Below are 17,767 nucleotides of genomic sequence, written 5' to 3'. Positions count from 1 at the left end.
CATCAAAGCTAATCTCCCCTTGCACACGTACGGTGTCACTGATGTTGATGAGCCTGCTCCCCGTACATGGTCCTTTTTTAATCCTGTAACACAGGCTGATATCTCAGCTTTGATAACCAGGATGAAGCCCTCTGTATGTCCTTCTGATGTTCTACTGTGTAGACTCCTTGTTAATGTGTTTTCGATGTCATTGGCCCCTGGGTTACCATGTTGATAAATGTCTCCCTGTCTTCTGGTGTATTCCCCAGCTCTTTTAAACATGCATTTGTGGAACCACTTCTCAAAAAGTCTAATCTGGACCCTTCTGATCTGAAAAACTTCCGACCTATCTCCAAACTTCCATTCCTGTCCAAAGTCTTGAAGAAGGTGGTCTGTGATCAGCTAATTTCCTTCTTAGTGACTTCCAACATGTTTAACACCTATCAGTCTGGTTTCCGCAGGCATCACTCTATAGAAACCGCCCTACTCAAAGTATCTAGTGATATTTTGATGTCTGCAGATTGTGGAAAGTGCACCGTTGTAGTCCTATTAGACCTCTCCTCCGCATTTGACACTGTCGATCATAAAATCCTGCAAACAAGACTACGCAATTCGGTTGGTTTGTCAGGGACTGTTCTAGCGTGGTTCATCTTTTATTTGTCAGGTCGTAGCTTTAGTGTTACTGCAAATCAGATCATTTCTGACTCTGCCAGTTTGACGTGTGGTGTAGCCCAGGTTCTGTTTTGGGGCCCATTTTGTTTTTGCTTTATGTTTCCCCCTTGGGAAAGATTATCCAGGAGTTCTTTGATGTTTCTTATCATTTATTTGCTGATGACATCCAAATTTACTGCTCATTTAAAGCCCCTGAGATCCAGAAATTGGACTCTGTACTGAACTGCCTTGAGAAAATAAAACAATGGCTCGGTGCAAATTCGCTCCAGTTAAATTCGGATAAAACTGCGGTGCTGGTGGTTGCCCCCGATGATGTCATTCCGGGGATTAAACAGTATTTAGGTCTTTTGAGCTCATCTGCAAAATCTAGCCTGAGAAACCTAGGTGTTATCTTTGATAAAGAAATGTCATTTGAGCATCATTCCAAGCAACCAGTTGAGGAAGATTTCCAAACTCAGATCAATTGTTTCAAAAGATGATCTTGAGTTGATTATTCATGCCTTTGTATCTTCTCATTTGGACTACTGCAACAGTTTGTTTTCCTGTCTGAAGAAAAAGGAGCTGTCACGTCTGCAGCAGGTCCAAAATTCTGCAGCAAGGCTGCTGTCTCGCTCAAGCAAAAGGACTCATATCTCTCCTATTTTAAAGTCTCTTCATTGGCTCCCAGTGTCACTGCGTTTCCATTTTAATATCCTAATGTTGACTTTTAGAGCTTTGCATGGCCAGGCTCCCTCCTACATTAGAGACCTGTTATGTCCCTACGCTCCCGCTCGGAGCCTGAGATCAGCGGATCAGAACCTTTGGAGGGTCCCTCGTACCCACTTTAAGACCCGAGGAGATCGCTCTTTCCAGGCCGTTGCACCAAGGCTCTGGAATGATCTCCCTTTGTCTCTTCGTTCGATGGACTCTGTCGATGTTTTTAAGAGCAAACTTAAAGCCCATCTATTTTTCCAGGCATTCAATCCTTAGTAGTGAGAGGGCTGTTTTATGACCACTGTGTGTGTCTTAGAGTTATTTTATTGTGATGTACATTGTCTTTTATTCTCAGTGTTTTTATCTGTGTTTTTTGTGAAGCATGTTGTGACTTTCCTTGTCTGTGAAAGGTGCTATATAAATAAACATTACTTACTTACTTACTTTTGACCCCTGTACAAACTGAAACTGACCTTTGTCACCATTCTTGCTGTTTTTACCCCATAACTCCATATCACTCAGTCATAGATAGTCCAAACTATACATTTTTGGAATGTTTATCTTCAGACAAATAATGTGTTATACTTTTCAATATGATTGGAGCATTTATTTATATATATATATATATATATATATATATATATATTCTGACCCCTGTGTAATTCTTCATTGACCACTATTGGGCCACCATATTGGATTTTAAAGTGGCCAGCACTCTTTTCTCAAACACTGATTTCTGAAGAATATTCATGGGAAATCTGATGCTTGTATCACCAAGTGAACAATGTACTCAGTCTCCTACTGACTTTCATTCTCCTTCTCTCCAGAGCACATCTCCATCTTTCCATGCTAGACTCAACCTGTGCTCCTCTCACTACAGATCACATTGTTATCTGTACACATCATAGTACATGGGGACACCTGTCTGATCTCATCCATCAACCTGTCCATCACCAATGAGAACAAGAAAGTACTCAGAGCTGATCCTTGGTGTAATCCCACCTCCACATTTAATGAGACTGTCATTCCTACTGTGCATCTCACCACTGTCACATTATCCTTGTACATGTCCTGCACTACCCTCACATACTTCTCTTCCACTCCAGACTTCCTCATACAATAACACAACTCTTCTCTTCGCACCCTGTCATACGTTTTCTCTAAATCCACAAACACACAATGTAATTCATTCTGGCCTTCTCTATACTTCTCTATCAGTATTCTCAGAGCAAACATTGCACTTGTGGTGCTCTTTTTTGGTATGAAACCATATTGCTGCTCACAGATCTTCACCTGCTTTCTAAGCCAAGCTTCTACTACTCTTTCCCATAACTTCATGCTGTGGCTGATCAACTTTATGCCTCTGTAGTTACTGCAGCTCTGCACATCACCTGTGTTCTTAAAAATAGGAACCAGTCCACTTTGTCTCCACTTCTCAGGCATCCTCTCACTTTCCAATAAACAAAAACAATCTGGTTAGAAACTCCACTGCCATCTCTCCAAAGCATTTCCAGGCCTTCATTGAAATGTCATATGGACCAACTGCCTTTCCACTCTTAATCGCTTTCATCCTTTTCCTGCCCTCACTTCATCCTTACTTATTCCTTGTACTTCCTGATTTATTCTCTCCATATCATCCAGCCTTTTCTCTCTCTCATTTTCTTCATTTATCAGCTCCTTAAAATATTTCATCCACCTTGTCAACACACTGTCCCCACTTGTCAGCACATTACCCTCTACTCTACATCTTTTACCATCCTAACCTGCTGCACATCCTTTCCTGTCCCTTTGTCTGGCCAATAAGTGCAAGTCCTGTTCTCCTTCCTTACTATTTAACTTCTTGTACAGCTTGCTCAATGCCTTTTCCTTAGCTTTTGCCACTTCTCTTTCCACCTTACGCGGCATCGTCTTGTACTCCTGTCTACTTTCTTCATCTCTCAGACTATCCCAATTTGTTTTTTTTTTTTTGCTAACCTCTTTCTCCTTATGCTTTCCTGGACATACTTGTTCCACCACCAAGTCTCCTTGTCTTCCTTCCACTGTCTAGATGTCATACCCAGTACCTTCCTAGCTGTCTCTCTCCCCACATCTGCTGTTGTCCAAAATTGGTTCCCCTCCATCCAGTGCATTTCTCATCTGTTCACTGAATTTCACACAACAGTCTTCCTCCTTCAGCTTCCACCATCTGATCATTTGTTGAGCGCTCACTCTCTTCTTCCTTTTCACCTATAAAGTCATCCTAAAAACCACCATCCTATGCTGTCTAGCTACACTCTCTCCTACCACCACCTTACAGTCTCTAATTTCTTTTAGCTTGCATCTCCTACACAGAATGTAGTCCACCTGTGTGCACCTTCCTCCACTCTTATATGTCATCCTTTGCTCCTTCCTTTTCTTAAAGTAGGTGTTCACCACAGCCATTTCCATCCTTTTTGCAAAATCAACTACCATCTGTCCTTCCACATTTCTGTCCTTGATACCATATCTACCCATTACTTCCTCATCACCTCTCGCCAACATGTCCATTGAAGTCCACTCCAATCACCAATCTTTCATCCTTGGGCACACTCTCCACCACCTCATCTAACACACTCCAGAATTCTTCTTATCCTTCATCTCACAAGGTACCTGTGGGGCATATGCACTGATGATATTCATCATCACTCCTTCAATTTCCAACTTCACACTCATCACCCTGTCAGACACTCGCTTAACCTCTAACACACTCTTAACATACTCTTCCTTTAAAATGACCCCAACACCATTTCTCTTCCTATCCTCACCATGATACATCTTGAACCCACCACCTTACTCCGCTGTTGGACACACAATATGTCTGCCTTTCTCCTCTCCATCATATCAGCCAGCTCTCTCCCTTTACCAATCATACTGCCAACAGTCAGAGTCCCGACTCTCACTTCCACCTTTCTAGTTTTTTCTCTTCTCTCACTGTCTCTGGACAAGTTTTCCCCCTCTTCTTCTTCTTCACCCAGCAGTAGCCCAATTTCCGCTGGTACCCTGTTGGGCAACAGCATTGGTGGTGGTTGTTGTTAACTCGGGTCTCGGCCGATCCAGTATGGAAATTCAATTTGTAATCTGTATCTTTTATTTTAGATTTTTTTTTTTTTATCACTGGATGCAACCCTCATCATTTATCTGGGCTTGGGACTGGCACTCAGAATGTACTGGCTGTACACCCCATGTGGCTGGGTTGTTGCAGGAATTTAATATAATTTAATATACATCTATTCCTGCATTTAAGGAATAGATGGATACTAAATTCAATGGAGCTTACCTATTATGGGTTCATATGGTCTGAAATTAAACAGAAGTCAAAGTAAATCTAATAATTACAGTGAGGGTTTTTATTTGCCCTTTTCATACTGTCCCAACTTTTTTATGATTTGGGGCTATATGCTCCAATTTATTACATTTGACTATTGTATGTATATGTAGTGCAAATGTGTGAAACACAACCAGGCTAAACGAACAAAACTGCATCAATATACCAGTTTCTTTCTTTCTTTCTTTGTTGTTAATTAAAAATGATCTGATCCACACTTACATTGGACGTTTAACTGGACCTGTGCCTCACGCCGTTTGATGTTAAGCCCGTTGTATGGAGCAGTCTGACATCGGTATGCACCCATCATGTCCCGGCTGACAAAGTTCAGCCTCAAGCGGCCGTCGGGTGTCTCCACGATTGGTTTCCCATTCGGCATTAGCAGATCTTTTTCTGTCCGTGACCATAAAACAGGTGGGCGTGGTTTGCCATCTACCACTAAGCACACCAGCTCAGTACTGCTTCCCTCTCGCGCACTGACTATTTGGCCTCCAGGTGGAACTGCCAGAACTGGAGGAGAAACTGAAGGGCAGAGAGAAGACAAATGAATTAAAAAAGAACATTTTGTTGATTTCAAGTTTTTAAAATTATTATTATTATTTTAACACAAGCTTCACAAACAAAAGCATGATGCACACTTTAACATTGAAAGAACAAAGAAAATCACAATAAATCCCTTACATATGTCTGCAAAAAAACAAAACAAAAAACAATTAAGTATAATCTTGGAGTGTGTCACTTGTCATCACACCCACGACACCACGGAATGGATTTGTGTCCTGGATGGCAATCATCCACACAGACGACCAGTCCATCCCCACCTCTTGAAAGTAAGCATCCACCTGCCACAGACAGGTGAAGCATGTCCCCTTGGCGTTCTGCAGTCACTGGGGTAATCAACGCAATGGCACCTCCATACTGGATTATGCTCAGAGAAATGCACCACATGGCCAACCTGTCGTATCTGACACTCCCTCACAATGTGAGTGATAGTCCCCATCTGAGTCTCCGAAGGTAACTTTTTGTTTGACTCAAAGTCATTTCAGCAGTCCCCAAGGATTCTCCAAAAACACCTAGAACTAAAGACATACTGTCATTGCCTTAGGTCAGTGGTTAGTGTTAAAGTCTCACAAATAGTAAGACAGGCAGCACAAGGACCATAAAGGCTTGGACCTTCTGCTTTCTGTAAAGACAATGACATGAGCCAATACCTTTGCCTAGTGAACTCATAATTACAGAGAATATTCCCAGGTGTCTCTTTACATCAAGGCTGAGGACCCAAAGATATGAGTGTCACTACTGAAATATGTGACTTTCTCCTCACACATATACACCTCTGATGGCCAAGTCTAAGATGTTATTGTAAGCCTGGATCTTTGTCTTAATCTCAAACAATCACAAACCCAGATGCTCCAATTCCTCACGCAGGTTCTCAGAGTATCTATTGACTCTACAAAGACCACAGTGTTGTCCGTGAAGGCAAGGTCAGTGAAGCTTTCCTCACCAACAAAGGCACCAAAGTTGCCATTGTCCACTACACTATACAATACCTTGGCCAAGTGAATGATGGACATAGTAGAAACCAGAATATATCCCTCATGAATGACAGAATTAATGACGGAAAAAGTCAAACTCAGTCCTCGCTCCATACATTACTTGCAGTACCTGTGCATACTACACTAATTCTGATTGCACTGGTATAAAAATTTATTTATTACTTATAAGTACAAATGTTGCAAAGTCCTTGTGTAAAATAAACAGAGAAAGTAAAAACTTACTAAGGTTCGGGGTCTAAGAAACCTTAGGTAATGCAATATCGCTCTTTAACTTGAGATAACATTTAAATGGTGTAATATACATTGAAATGTTTTTATTGATTCACAGTTCAGTGGCAGCAGTTATAGCTGTTTATGTTTAGAATCCATGATATTGACCTAAAAGAGACATTTTTTTCACAAAATGAAATAAATTACATTAATAAAAACAAAAGAAGTTACAACTCAACACAAAGATAAAATGTACGGACCTTGAATTGCAACAAACCTTTCATAGATTACAAAGCAAACAGGCAAACATCAAAGATATCATGAGTGTTTTAAAGTCAGAAAAGAATCTCACCACTGTTCTGAGAGATGTTGACATCCACCCGGAGCTCTGGTACCCTGCTGCCTGGGAAATTTGCTACACAGCTGTAGGTGGCCAGGTCTCTGAACTTCATGTCTACAATCTCCAAGCTGCTGGTGCCAGGTGCCATATCTGGGTCACTGCGGAGCAAGATAAGGCTTTCTGAGTTGAAGACAGGTGCACCGTTCTTGTACCAGGTGTAGTTGACTTTGTCCTGCGGGGTGGCATCCACATGACAGGATAGCTTGAGATCTCGACCCATTTCAATGGTCTCGCTGTCCTTGTTGGAGTCTGGTGTAATCTGGAAGGTCAAGTTGCTCATTGCTGTGTGTGATAGTGGTGGATCAAGAAAACAAAGAAAAAAAAAGGGTCAATTACAGAAACCTAACCACCTTTGGGCAGTTTCATTTTGCACATCATTGTGGTCACTTACTTTGAATGTTAGCTTTAAATTAAACTATCTCCCATGTCCACTCACACTCATTCACTGATTCATTCACTAAAACCCCATTTTCCCTCTCAGGGATATGCATGTTAGAAGGCCATGGTTTGAAACTGTGTCCCTGCCTCAGAAACCTTAAGAGGCCCAGATGGGTTTCTGCAATGAACTGAGATATTTACCTCTGCCAGTGAAGTTGCGGAGGTTATGTTTTCACCCCTTTTTCTTTGTTTGTCTGTTTGTTTGTGAATCTGGAACCTGGAGCCCACAGTTTTTGATATATCATTAAGAAATTTTGAAATTTGGATGTTGTTTGAAATCAAGCAGGGGTGGAGCTGACCACGGCCCACAGCCAGTGACTGGGTTCCTGCAGCTGTCACAGCGAGTCACATTTTGAATGAATAAATGGATGACTGAATGACTGTATAAATGTATTTGCACACACACATATGCAGCACAGACAAAAGCTCCTTATCATCAACAGCAAAAGATGTCAGGAACACATATTACAAATAAGAAAGTGAATCAGGGAAACATATTTAACAGATATGACATGTTTCCAGTCAAACTGTTTGATGTATTTTTAACATCAGGTGTCTGCAGGTCTTGTGAAGAGAGCAGATCCCGACGTGGAAATAAATACAAAGGTCCCAGCGGCTGTCACATCTCAGCTGACCGCCACCTCACAAATCTGGGGGACACATATTGTAATATGTGCGTCATCTAGTCCTGTCCAAGGCATGAGGGTGGGATCAAGTTGCCAAGCGACGGCAACATGGGGAAAATTAAAAACCTGTATGTCCACATGACGCCGTGTCATTCGATGCGCATGTGCCATGCAGCCAGAGACAACTGGACGCACAGACCCTGTTTGTGGACAGCTGCTTCCACCTCCATGTGGCTGGCTGATGTGTTCATGATGTGAGTGCGTTGGACATTTGATGTCCGTGCAAATAAGAGCTGCTCCATCCAGGTGGCCAACAGCAGCCGTGAACTGTGCTGGACTGAGCACCAGTCCTTGCTTACTACTATGGGCATGAACGACAGGGAACAGACAGATGATACTTCCTGTATTCTCTGCTCTTTTTATATCAGGAATTTTTTTTTCATTGTCTTAAGTTATTCTCTTCTTTTTATCTGACTATGAAGGATTTTACCACGGGATCCGCCAACATTCTTGGTCACTGTACGGCATCCATGCACACCTGACCGAGCAGGTGGTCTGAGCGGGTGGTCCTCCTGACTGCGGCTGGAATTTTTCAGGTTTCACCCATTAAGCCTTTTTTGGCCTGGATCAGCCTGTTTCACCCACATTCATGTTACCTGTGAAGGGGCTTTTAATTTTGTCTGGAGAGTCAGTTCTTTGTTAAAAGTAGAAAATTAAGGCAACTTTTGATTTCGTAACGATATGTCTGTGGCCATATTTGCTACAATTGTTTGAGCTAAAACTATGAAAAAACAACTACAGATCTAAAAAATAAAATAGAACCAATGGCAACAGGATGATAAAAGAGTTGAAGAAGCAAATTGTGGCAGGAAAGACAAAGGGAGGAATGTACAGAATAAAATAACAATAGCATAAGAGGGAGGATGGAACAGAATCAAGGACAAAGGGTAACATTCACATTGTCACATTTACTTTTAACTTTCAAAGGCTGTGTTTTCTCTCAACAGAGTTCCATAGCGAATACAAAACAGCTCCCTTTTTTTCCACTGAAGACAGAGGTGGTGGGAGGTGCAAAGGAAAGGAGTGATCAATTTAAACTTATTATGGACTTGCTATCTGGCCATTGGGGCGGCACTACGGATGGGAAGAAATGACCGCATGCTTAATATGGCGCAACAGCCTGACCTGATTAATACTAACTGTGTACTTTTATTTGTGTATCCATGTATGTCTGCCACTGGGCATGTTTCTGTGTCTTTCACCCGCTCGCCACCTGTGCTGGTGTGATGATGCATTCAGGCTCATTAATCTAACAGGAGAAAACCATTCAGCATACGTTTTCTACTGTGTTAACTAACAGAAGAGACAGTCGCTAATTGCTTCCACTCCAGCCTTACTAATTGGAGTGAATAAAGATGATTAAAGGGCTAAAAATAGCCAGAGGGGAGCCAGAATGGAAGGCTTCAGTTTTAACAGCAGAAGAATTAGAGAGAAACGATACTTAACCCTTTTGTTTTGATGAGGCTCTCACTAATAACTGAGCAACTGCTCACGTGTCACACACCTCTCTCTCTCTCTCTCTCTCTCACACACACACACAATTACACTCAATCAAATGTGTGCATTGTTTTTTAGCGTACAACACTCACAAGAAGACTACAGAAGTAAAGATTTCTACTTACACCTGACAATGAGATTGACATTCCTGCGGGCAGGATTGCCCACGTTATTGAAGGCTGTGCAGTTGTAGGAACCCACATCTGCCGGCGTGACAGCTCGCAGTATCAGAGTGTCACCACGCACCTGAGCGCTGAGCGGCAGGGGAGCAGGGTAACGTGACCATGTCACAGTGGGAAGCGGGAATCCTGAGGTCACCTCACAAGTCATAGTCACATCCTGGCCTGGATCGACCACCACTGTTTCATTGACGGACAGCCTGAGTGCTGGAGGAGCTGGGAGACACAAGGGAATGCAAATCACTTTGTGGTTAAAATGAATAGAGCTGCTTTGTTTCTGTCCTGATGTACAAATTTATTGATTGTGGGAGAGAAACCAGATTTGCTGATAATGGTAACAGTGCAGTCAGGTCGATAAGTAGTTGGACAGTGATACAGATTTTGTACTTTTGCTTCTGTACATCATTATACAAGCGAAGCGGCGAGCAGCAGCGTGATGCTTGCTCATGGTACAGGGAGTCCTAAACCGGAAGTACCAAATTTTGAATCCACAGTAAAACAGAAAATGTTCAAATGTCAAATACTTCCTGGATTGACAGATGAGATCCCATGGTATCTCGTGGGAACTCAGTGGCAAGCACACACAGGAAGTGCCAAATGTTCAGTCACAGTGGGAAATGTCAAATGTTGAACACTTCCTGGCATGGGTGAAGCTGGAGTGGAGGCTGGGGTTTCACTGGACTCCCCTGAAATCTGATTGGACACAGATGATTGACATGTCACAGCACCACACGTCTGGTTGAAAGACCTGTATTTTCAAATCTGTGAGTCACATTGACTGCTAGGTTCCTTCTGTCCAGTAGTTTGTGCTGTGTACCACAAAAAAAAAGTTCTAATCCACCTAAGTAGAAGACGAAAAATGTTTGCTCCAGATTTGAACTGAACATGTCATTTGAACTATGGACTTCTAATCACACCAAACTTACATTGGTGAGTAAACAACCATATTTTATCCTAGAAATGTGGTCCAGTCATTTTTTTAATGTATTGTATCAACAATAATCCTTACATTTAATTTGTCCAAGTACTTGTGGGCTCTTAAAATAGAAGCACGTGTTGGGAAAGTGTAGGAACACAGACCCACAACAGGGGGCGCAAATGAACGGACAATGGAGGAAGTCAAATAACACTTTTACTGTTGTGAAATAAGCACAACCAACACAACCGATTACAATAATAGATAATAAAGCCGAATCACAAAGGTGTCATGTGGGCAGGCTCGAAGATAGGAGACGTCTGTCCAAAGCAGAAACGGAACCACACGATTTCCTCCGCCACCGAACCCCGGGAATACTGGAGCCGCCAAGTCCTGAACTCCCAGGTGGCCACTGCCTCCGCTTGTTGGATCCGGTACTGCTGGCGAGGAACAGAAACAGTCAGATGTGGGTGCGCCTGCACCCAGCAACACGTATGGTGGAAAAACCACCTCCACCTCTCGTCAGGAAAAACACTGTAGTGAGTACTTATGAGTACTTATCCAAAATACAGTCTCCTGCTGTTCTTTTCTCTTTCTGTGTAAAGGCAAAAAGTATTTTATGGTCAAAAGATACTCTGTTTGGCTGGATACGTTACCTCCTTGGTAGAGCGATATCTCGGCAGAGAAGTGGAGATGACGTCTTGCAGATATACCGCTGCGGATCAGATGATTGGTAACAGCTGTCGTAGGTGACAGCTGTCACCCCGGCTGCTCCTGTGAGATGGCAGCGCCCTCTGGTGCCTGGAGCCCGCACTCCAGGCAGGGTGCCCTCTGGTGGTGGTGGGCCAGCAGTACCTCCTCTTCAGCGGCCCACACAACACAATGCCTACAAATGGCTAATATGCATATGTCACAAACATGAACAAGCGAAGCTTGTCAGCATCTCACCTTCCTTCAGACTTTATTTTGAGTATGTGCTTCAGGGGAAAAACCTTTCAGCTTCTGGGGAAGCTCCGCCGCCCCCAGACCCCCCACCTTTTTAAGCATTTTCTTTGTTTGCCTCCCACATGCCTGGAAACGTTCCTTGCCATCTAACCATGTTCCTTTAGGTCCTTCAGTTTTTTTTTCAGTAAAATGGTTGAGTAAAACCTTTTAGCTTCTGGGGGAGCTCTGCTCCCCATACTCCCCACCTTTTTAAACATTTTACGTTTTTTGCCTTTCAGCTGACCCCCCTAATTACAGCCCACTTAAGCCCCTACCACTTTAAGCATTTTTCTATAATGTAGATGTAAATTAATATTCAAAGTTTTCAGCTAGTTGACAGTAGGGCTCTGTGTCTCTGTACATTTCTGCATTCATTTTTCCCTCAATCCTGACTAGTCTCCCAGTTCCTGCCACTGAAAAACATCCCCACAGCATGATGCTGCCTCCACCTTGCTTCACTGTGAGGATGGTGACTGGTTTCCTCCAAACATGACACCTGGCTTTCACGCCAAAGAGTTCAATCTTTGTCTCATCAGACCAGAGAATTTTGTTTCTCATGGTCTAAGAGTCCTTCAGGTGCCTTTTGGCAAACTCCAGGTGGGCTACTTTTTATCATCATTCACTAGAGTCTCATGAATGTCACAAATTGCTCTATTAATGATGACAACATACACACAACGCAATGTAACTTACTACTACAACCCCTGGCAAAAATTATGGAATCACCGGCCTCAGAGGATGTTCATTCAGTTGTTTAATTTTGCTGAAAAAAAGCAGATCACAGACATGACACAAAACTAAAGTCATTTCAAATGGCAACTTTCTGGCTTTAAGAAACACTATAAGAAATCAGGAAAAAAAATTGTGGCAGTCAGTAACGGTTACTTTTTTAGACCAAGCAGAGGGAAAAAAATATGGACTCACTCAATTCTGAGGAAAAAATGATGGAATCACCCTATAAATTTTCATCCCCAAAACTAACACCTGCATCAAATCAGATCTGCTCGTTAGTCTGCATCTAAAAAGGAGTGATCACACCTTGGAGAGCTGTTGCACCAAGTGGACTGACATGAATCATGGCTCCAACACGAGAGATGTCAATTGAAACAAAGGAGAGGATTATCAAACTCTTAAAAGAGGGTAAATCATCACGCGATGTTGCAAAAGATGTTGGTTGTTCACAGTCAGCTGTGTCTAAACTCTGGACCAAATACAAACAACATGGGAAGGTTGTTAAAGGCAAACATACTGGTAGACCAAGGAAGACATCAAAGCGTCAAAACAGAAAACTTAAAGCAATATGACTCAAAAATTGAAAATGCACAACAAAACAAATGAGGAACGAATGGGAGGAAACTGGAGTCAACGTCTGTGACCGAATTGTAAGAAACCACCTAAAGGAAATGGGATTTACATACAGAAAAGCTAAACAAAAGCCATCATTAACACCTAAACAGAAAAAAACAAGGTTACAATGGGCTAAGGAAAAGCAATTGGGGACTGTGGATGACTGGATGAAAGTCATATTCAGTGATGAATCTGGAATCTGCATTGGGCAAGGTGATGATGCTGGAACGTTTGTTTGGTGCCGTTCCAATGAGATTTATAAAGATGACTGCCTGAAGAGAACATGTAAATTTCCACAGTCATTGATGATATGGGGCTGCATGTCAGGTAAAAGCACTGGGGAGATGGCTGTCATTACATCATCAATAAATGCACAAATTTACCTTGATATTTTGGACACTTTTCTTATCCCATCAATTGAAATGATGTTTGGGGATGATGAAATCATTTTTCAAGATGACAATGAATCTTGCCATAGAGCAAAAACTGTGAAAACATTCCTTGCAAAAAGACACATCGGGTCAATGTCATGGACTGCAAATAGTCCAGATCTTAATCCAATTGAAAATCTTTGGTGGAAGTTGAAGAAAATGGTCCATGACAAGGCTCCAACCAGCAAAGCTGATCTGGCAACAGCAATTAGAGAAAGGTGGAGCCAGATTGATGAAGACTACTGTTTCTCACTCATTACGTCCATGCCTCAGAGACTGCAAGCTGTTATAAAAGCCAGAGGTGGTGCAACAAAATACTAGTGATGTGTTGGAGCGTTCTTTTGTTTTTCATGATTCCATAATTTTTTCCTTCTGCTTGGTCTAAAAAAGTAACCGGTACTGACTGCTACAATTTTTTTTCCTGATTTCTTATAGTGTTTCTTAAAGCCAGAAAGTTGCCATTTGAAATGACTTTAGTTTTGTGTCATGTCTGTGATCTGCTTTTTTTCTACAAAATGAAACAACTGAATGAACATCCTCCGAGGCCGGTGATTCCATAAATTTTTGCCAGGGTTTACACCTTATCTAAAGTGACATGAAATATACAATGACATGACTAAAATTCTTCTTTATTACCTGTGCGTAGAATGGGCAACTCAGTTAGTATACACACACACACACACACACACACACACACACACACACACACACACACACACACATACACATACACACACACACACACACACATATATACACTCAACAAAAATATAAACGCAACACTTTTGGCTTTGCTCCCATTTTGTATGAGATGAACTCAAAGATCTAAAACTTTTTCCACATACACAATATCACCATTTCCCTCAAATATTGTTCACAAACCAGTCTAAATATGTGATACTGAGCACTTCTCCTTTGCTGAGATAATCCATCCCACCTCACAGGTGTGCCATATCTAGAAGCTCATTAGACACCATGATTAGTGCACAGGTGTGCCTTAGACTGCCCACAATAAAAGCCCACTCTGAAAGGTGCAGTTTTATCACACAGCACAATGCCACAGATGTCGCAAGATTTGAGGGAGCGTGCAATTGGCATGCTGACAGCAGGAATGTCGACCAGAGCTGTTGCTCGTGTATTGAATGTTCATTTCTCTACCATAAGCCGTCTCCAAAGGCGTTTCAGAGAATTTGTCAGTACATCCAACCAGCCTCACAACCGCAGACCACGTGTAACCACACCAGCCCAGGACCTCCACATCCAGCATGTTCACCTCCAAGATTGTCTGAGACCAGCCACTCGGACAGCTGCTGAAACAATCGGTTTGCATAACCAAAGAATTTCTGCACAAACTGTCAGAAACCGTCTCAGGGAAGCTCATCTGCATGCTCGTTGTCCTCATCGGGGTCTCGACCTGACTCCAGTTCGTCGTCGTAACCGACTTGAGTGTGCAAATGCTCACATTCACTGGCGTTTGGCACGTTGGAGAGGTGTTCTCTTCACGGATGACCAACATTCCACAGGCCACAATTAACAACCTGATCAACTCTATGCGAAGGAGATGTGTTGCACTGCATGAGGGAAATGGTGGTCACACCAGATACTGACTGGTATCCCCCCCCCCCCAATAAAACAAAACTGCACCTTTCAGAGTGGGCTTTTATTGTGGGCAGTCTAAGGCACACCTGTGCACTAATCATGGTGTCTAATCAGCATCTTGGTATGGCACATCTGTGAGGTGGGATGGATTATCTCAGCAAAGGAGAAGTGCTCACTATCACAGATTTAGACTGGTTTGTGAACAATATTTGAGGGAAATGGTGATATTGTGTATGTGGAAAAGGTTTTAGATCTTTGAGTTCATCTCATACAAAATGGGAGCAAAACCAGAAGTGTTGCATTTATATTTTTGTTGAATGTATAATCCCCACATTTCTCATTTTCATCAAGTTGTAATTCCTGGACAAAGTTGCTTAGGGTAGTATCTCACTGGGCAGCAACTGTTGGAGAGTAGTTGGAGTAAAATTTGCAACAAAACAGGAAAATTAACGAAAAAGTTTCAGTTGTAATCTCACTGAACTAGTACTTATGACACATTAGCGCATGTCCCCCAAATATAATGGCAAATGTTGCACAGACTAGTGCCGAAAATAGGTCCAAAAATCACAAGTAATCTGCATGCATTGCATGTGAGTGCCACTCAAATGCCATGCAGCACTCTCCTGAATGCTGAGTGCCGCTCACATGCCCTTTGCAGTTGCAAGGATTCATGCACAAATGATGCGTGGCACTTTCACGGAAGTCGAACACCTTTGCACAGCTGAAATGTTGACAAATTTGCATGCAAAGTGCTCAGGACTGTGGGCTGCAATAATGCTAAGCTTCCACTAATCCGCTAACCACCAATTATCGAAGCTAATGTTTTCATTCTCGGATTAGCTTTTCAGATAACTTTGAAAACCGTCATTGGAACAATTATCTTCGGATAAATTTTGGTCCAAAAATTTTTAGATCGCTAACATATTTTTGCAGGTATAGTGAATAAAGCTTTAACAGTTAAAAACATTTGTGAAGTCTGATAAAGATTTTAGTGGCTACCCATTAAATGTTTGATAGCAGATGTACAGTTCTATTCTCTGCAAACAGAGGAGAGCTGGTTTTAGAAGAAACTGCTCAATCTTCTGCAGTCAGAGAAGAACTGGCAACAAAAGAAAAGAAGAAGAAGAAAGAAAAAATAATTTCTTTTGACACCATGCTAACTTGCTGGCAATATCACTCAAGTCATCCAGAGGCATATAGTTTCAACTTATGGTTAAAATTTTAACCAAACTAATTTCAGACGTTATTTAAATTAACATCACATCTGAAGTTATATAAAGTGAAAATATCAGCTTTAGTTTTATATAAATATCAGTTTTAGTTTGTATTGCACTAATTTTGAAGGTTTTAGTGTGGACATGCCTCAGCAGTGCATTATGGGTAAATTCACAACAGGAGAAATGCATTCGAGATGGTCTGATCAGGCTTCACACGGACACCAGCATTAAACCCTTTGTATATTGTGCAGAACACTCTCGTGAATATCTTCTCTGGGTTTATAGACATTGTTATTGTGTTTGTTTTATACCAAAATGCCAGATGAAGCTCAGGTTGCTTCTCCATTGTTTTCAATTGGAATCACTGTGAGCTCCAATTGCTTCCTGTTTGATCTTTAATGCCGTGCTTATTGTCCTTTACAACACTGTTTGTCATCTTTGTTCTAGAATATATATATATATAAATATATATATATATATATATATATATATATATATATAAGATGTCTGAAATTCAGTTTGCATTTATTTGCATGCAGATTAAATGGAGCAGACATGGATTATTTATTTGAAATATTTGTTTAGGCAAGTTTTCACGGTCTCTACTGCCAACTACTGGCCAGTAGTGTTCATGGCAGTAGTCACCCGAAGTATTGAAATATCCCATAATCCTTTGCACGCCAGAAAGTTGTTGCAGCCTCTTGCTGCAGTTGATGAGAAGAAATAAAAATGTACATTTTGGTTGTATAATGTTCATTTACAATTGTCGTCGTGGATTCTCTCTGTGCTGTTTAAACCGCAGCAACTCTCTGGCGTGCAAAGTATTATGGGTTAGGGTCTGAGCGTCTGGACGCCAGTAGATGGCAGTGTTCTATGCATTTTGACCCCGGTTATATCAGACGGTTGTCTAATCACAACTTGACTTTTGGCTTTTGCAAATGGATTTTTTTTTTTTTTTTACATATGAATAAAAATGGCATGTTTTACAAAAGGACATTTATATGTAAACCAACACACATGTCACATTAATGTGTTGCTTTTTACAGAATGAATGCATTAACCAATAAGTGTTATTGGAGGCTCATTTTACCCATAATCCCTTTGGCATCTCTGTGTGTTTGTTACAAAACTTCAGAATTAGTGCATTATGTAAAATTAAAAGATATGTGTTATATTTTAACGTTGTACAAATGACAGAATTGTCATTAATGGAGTTATTCTACCCAGATTAATTTGATTTATAAATCTAAACCACAAGTTACAACTGCTTTATTTTCCAAGACTTCTGCTTCACTGTGACACTGCTATATGCTGTTAAGGAATAATGACTTTTCTTTTTTTGTGGCAATCTGGTGGTCAGGCTCCTTTTGCTGCAGTAGAGTCGAGCTTAATGCCTCTCAATTTCTTCACTGCTGCAACATATGTAACAAACAGGAGCTTCCAGCAGTGGGCAGGGCATGCACAGACAGAAATGGTGATTGATTGTTTGGGTTTGTGACCGTGGTGTTAAAACTCAAAATTGGCTTGTCAGTAGCTGAAAGAGTATCGGCAACAATACTGAAAGTTATCTGTTCACTGTCACTTCCAATACATTTTTGGGTGGTTTATCGGTTTAGCTTT

At 41.5% G+C, this 17,767-nt stretch overlaps 1 protein-coding gene across 1 annotated transcript in view; it reads right to left on the bottom strand.

The window, feature by feature from the left end:
• LOC117526335 (MAM domain-containing glycosylphosphatidylinositol anchor protein 1) overlaps positions 1–17,767 on the bottom strand; it is a 1,010,161-nt gene that overhangs the window by 321,792 nt on the left and 670,602 nt on the right. Inside the window, exons 7-9 of the mRNA XM_034188407.1 lie at positions 9,600–9,869; positions 6,806–7,135; positions 4,910–5,209 (exon numbers count right to left, since the gene is read on the bottom strand). Of these exons, the coding sequence (XP_034044298.1) occupies positions 4,910–5,209; positions 6,806–7,135; positions 9,600–9,869 (900 nt within the window). The remainder of the gene's footprint in view (positions 1–4,909; positions 5,210–6,805; positions 7,136–9,599; positions 9,870–17,767) is intronic.

The sequence above is a fragment of the Thalassophryne amazonica genome, chromosome 2 (assembly GCF_902500255.1).
Source record: "Thalassophryne amazonica chromosome 2, fThaAma1.1, whole genome shotgun sequence".
Taxonomy (NCBI): domain Eukaryota; kingdom Metazoa; phylum Chordata; class Actinopteri; order Batrachoidiformes; family Batrachoididae; genus Thalassophryne; species Thalassophryne amazonica.
The sequence above is the reverse complement of the archived record's forward strand: the minus strand, read 5'-3'. Positions and strand labels throughout refer to the sequence as shown.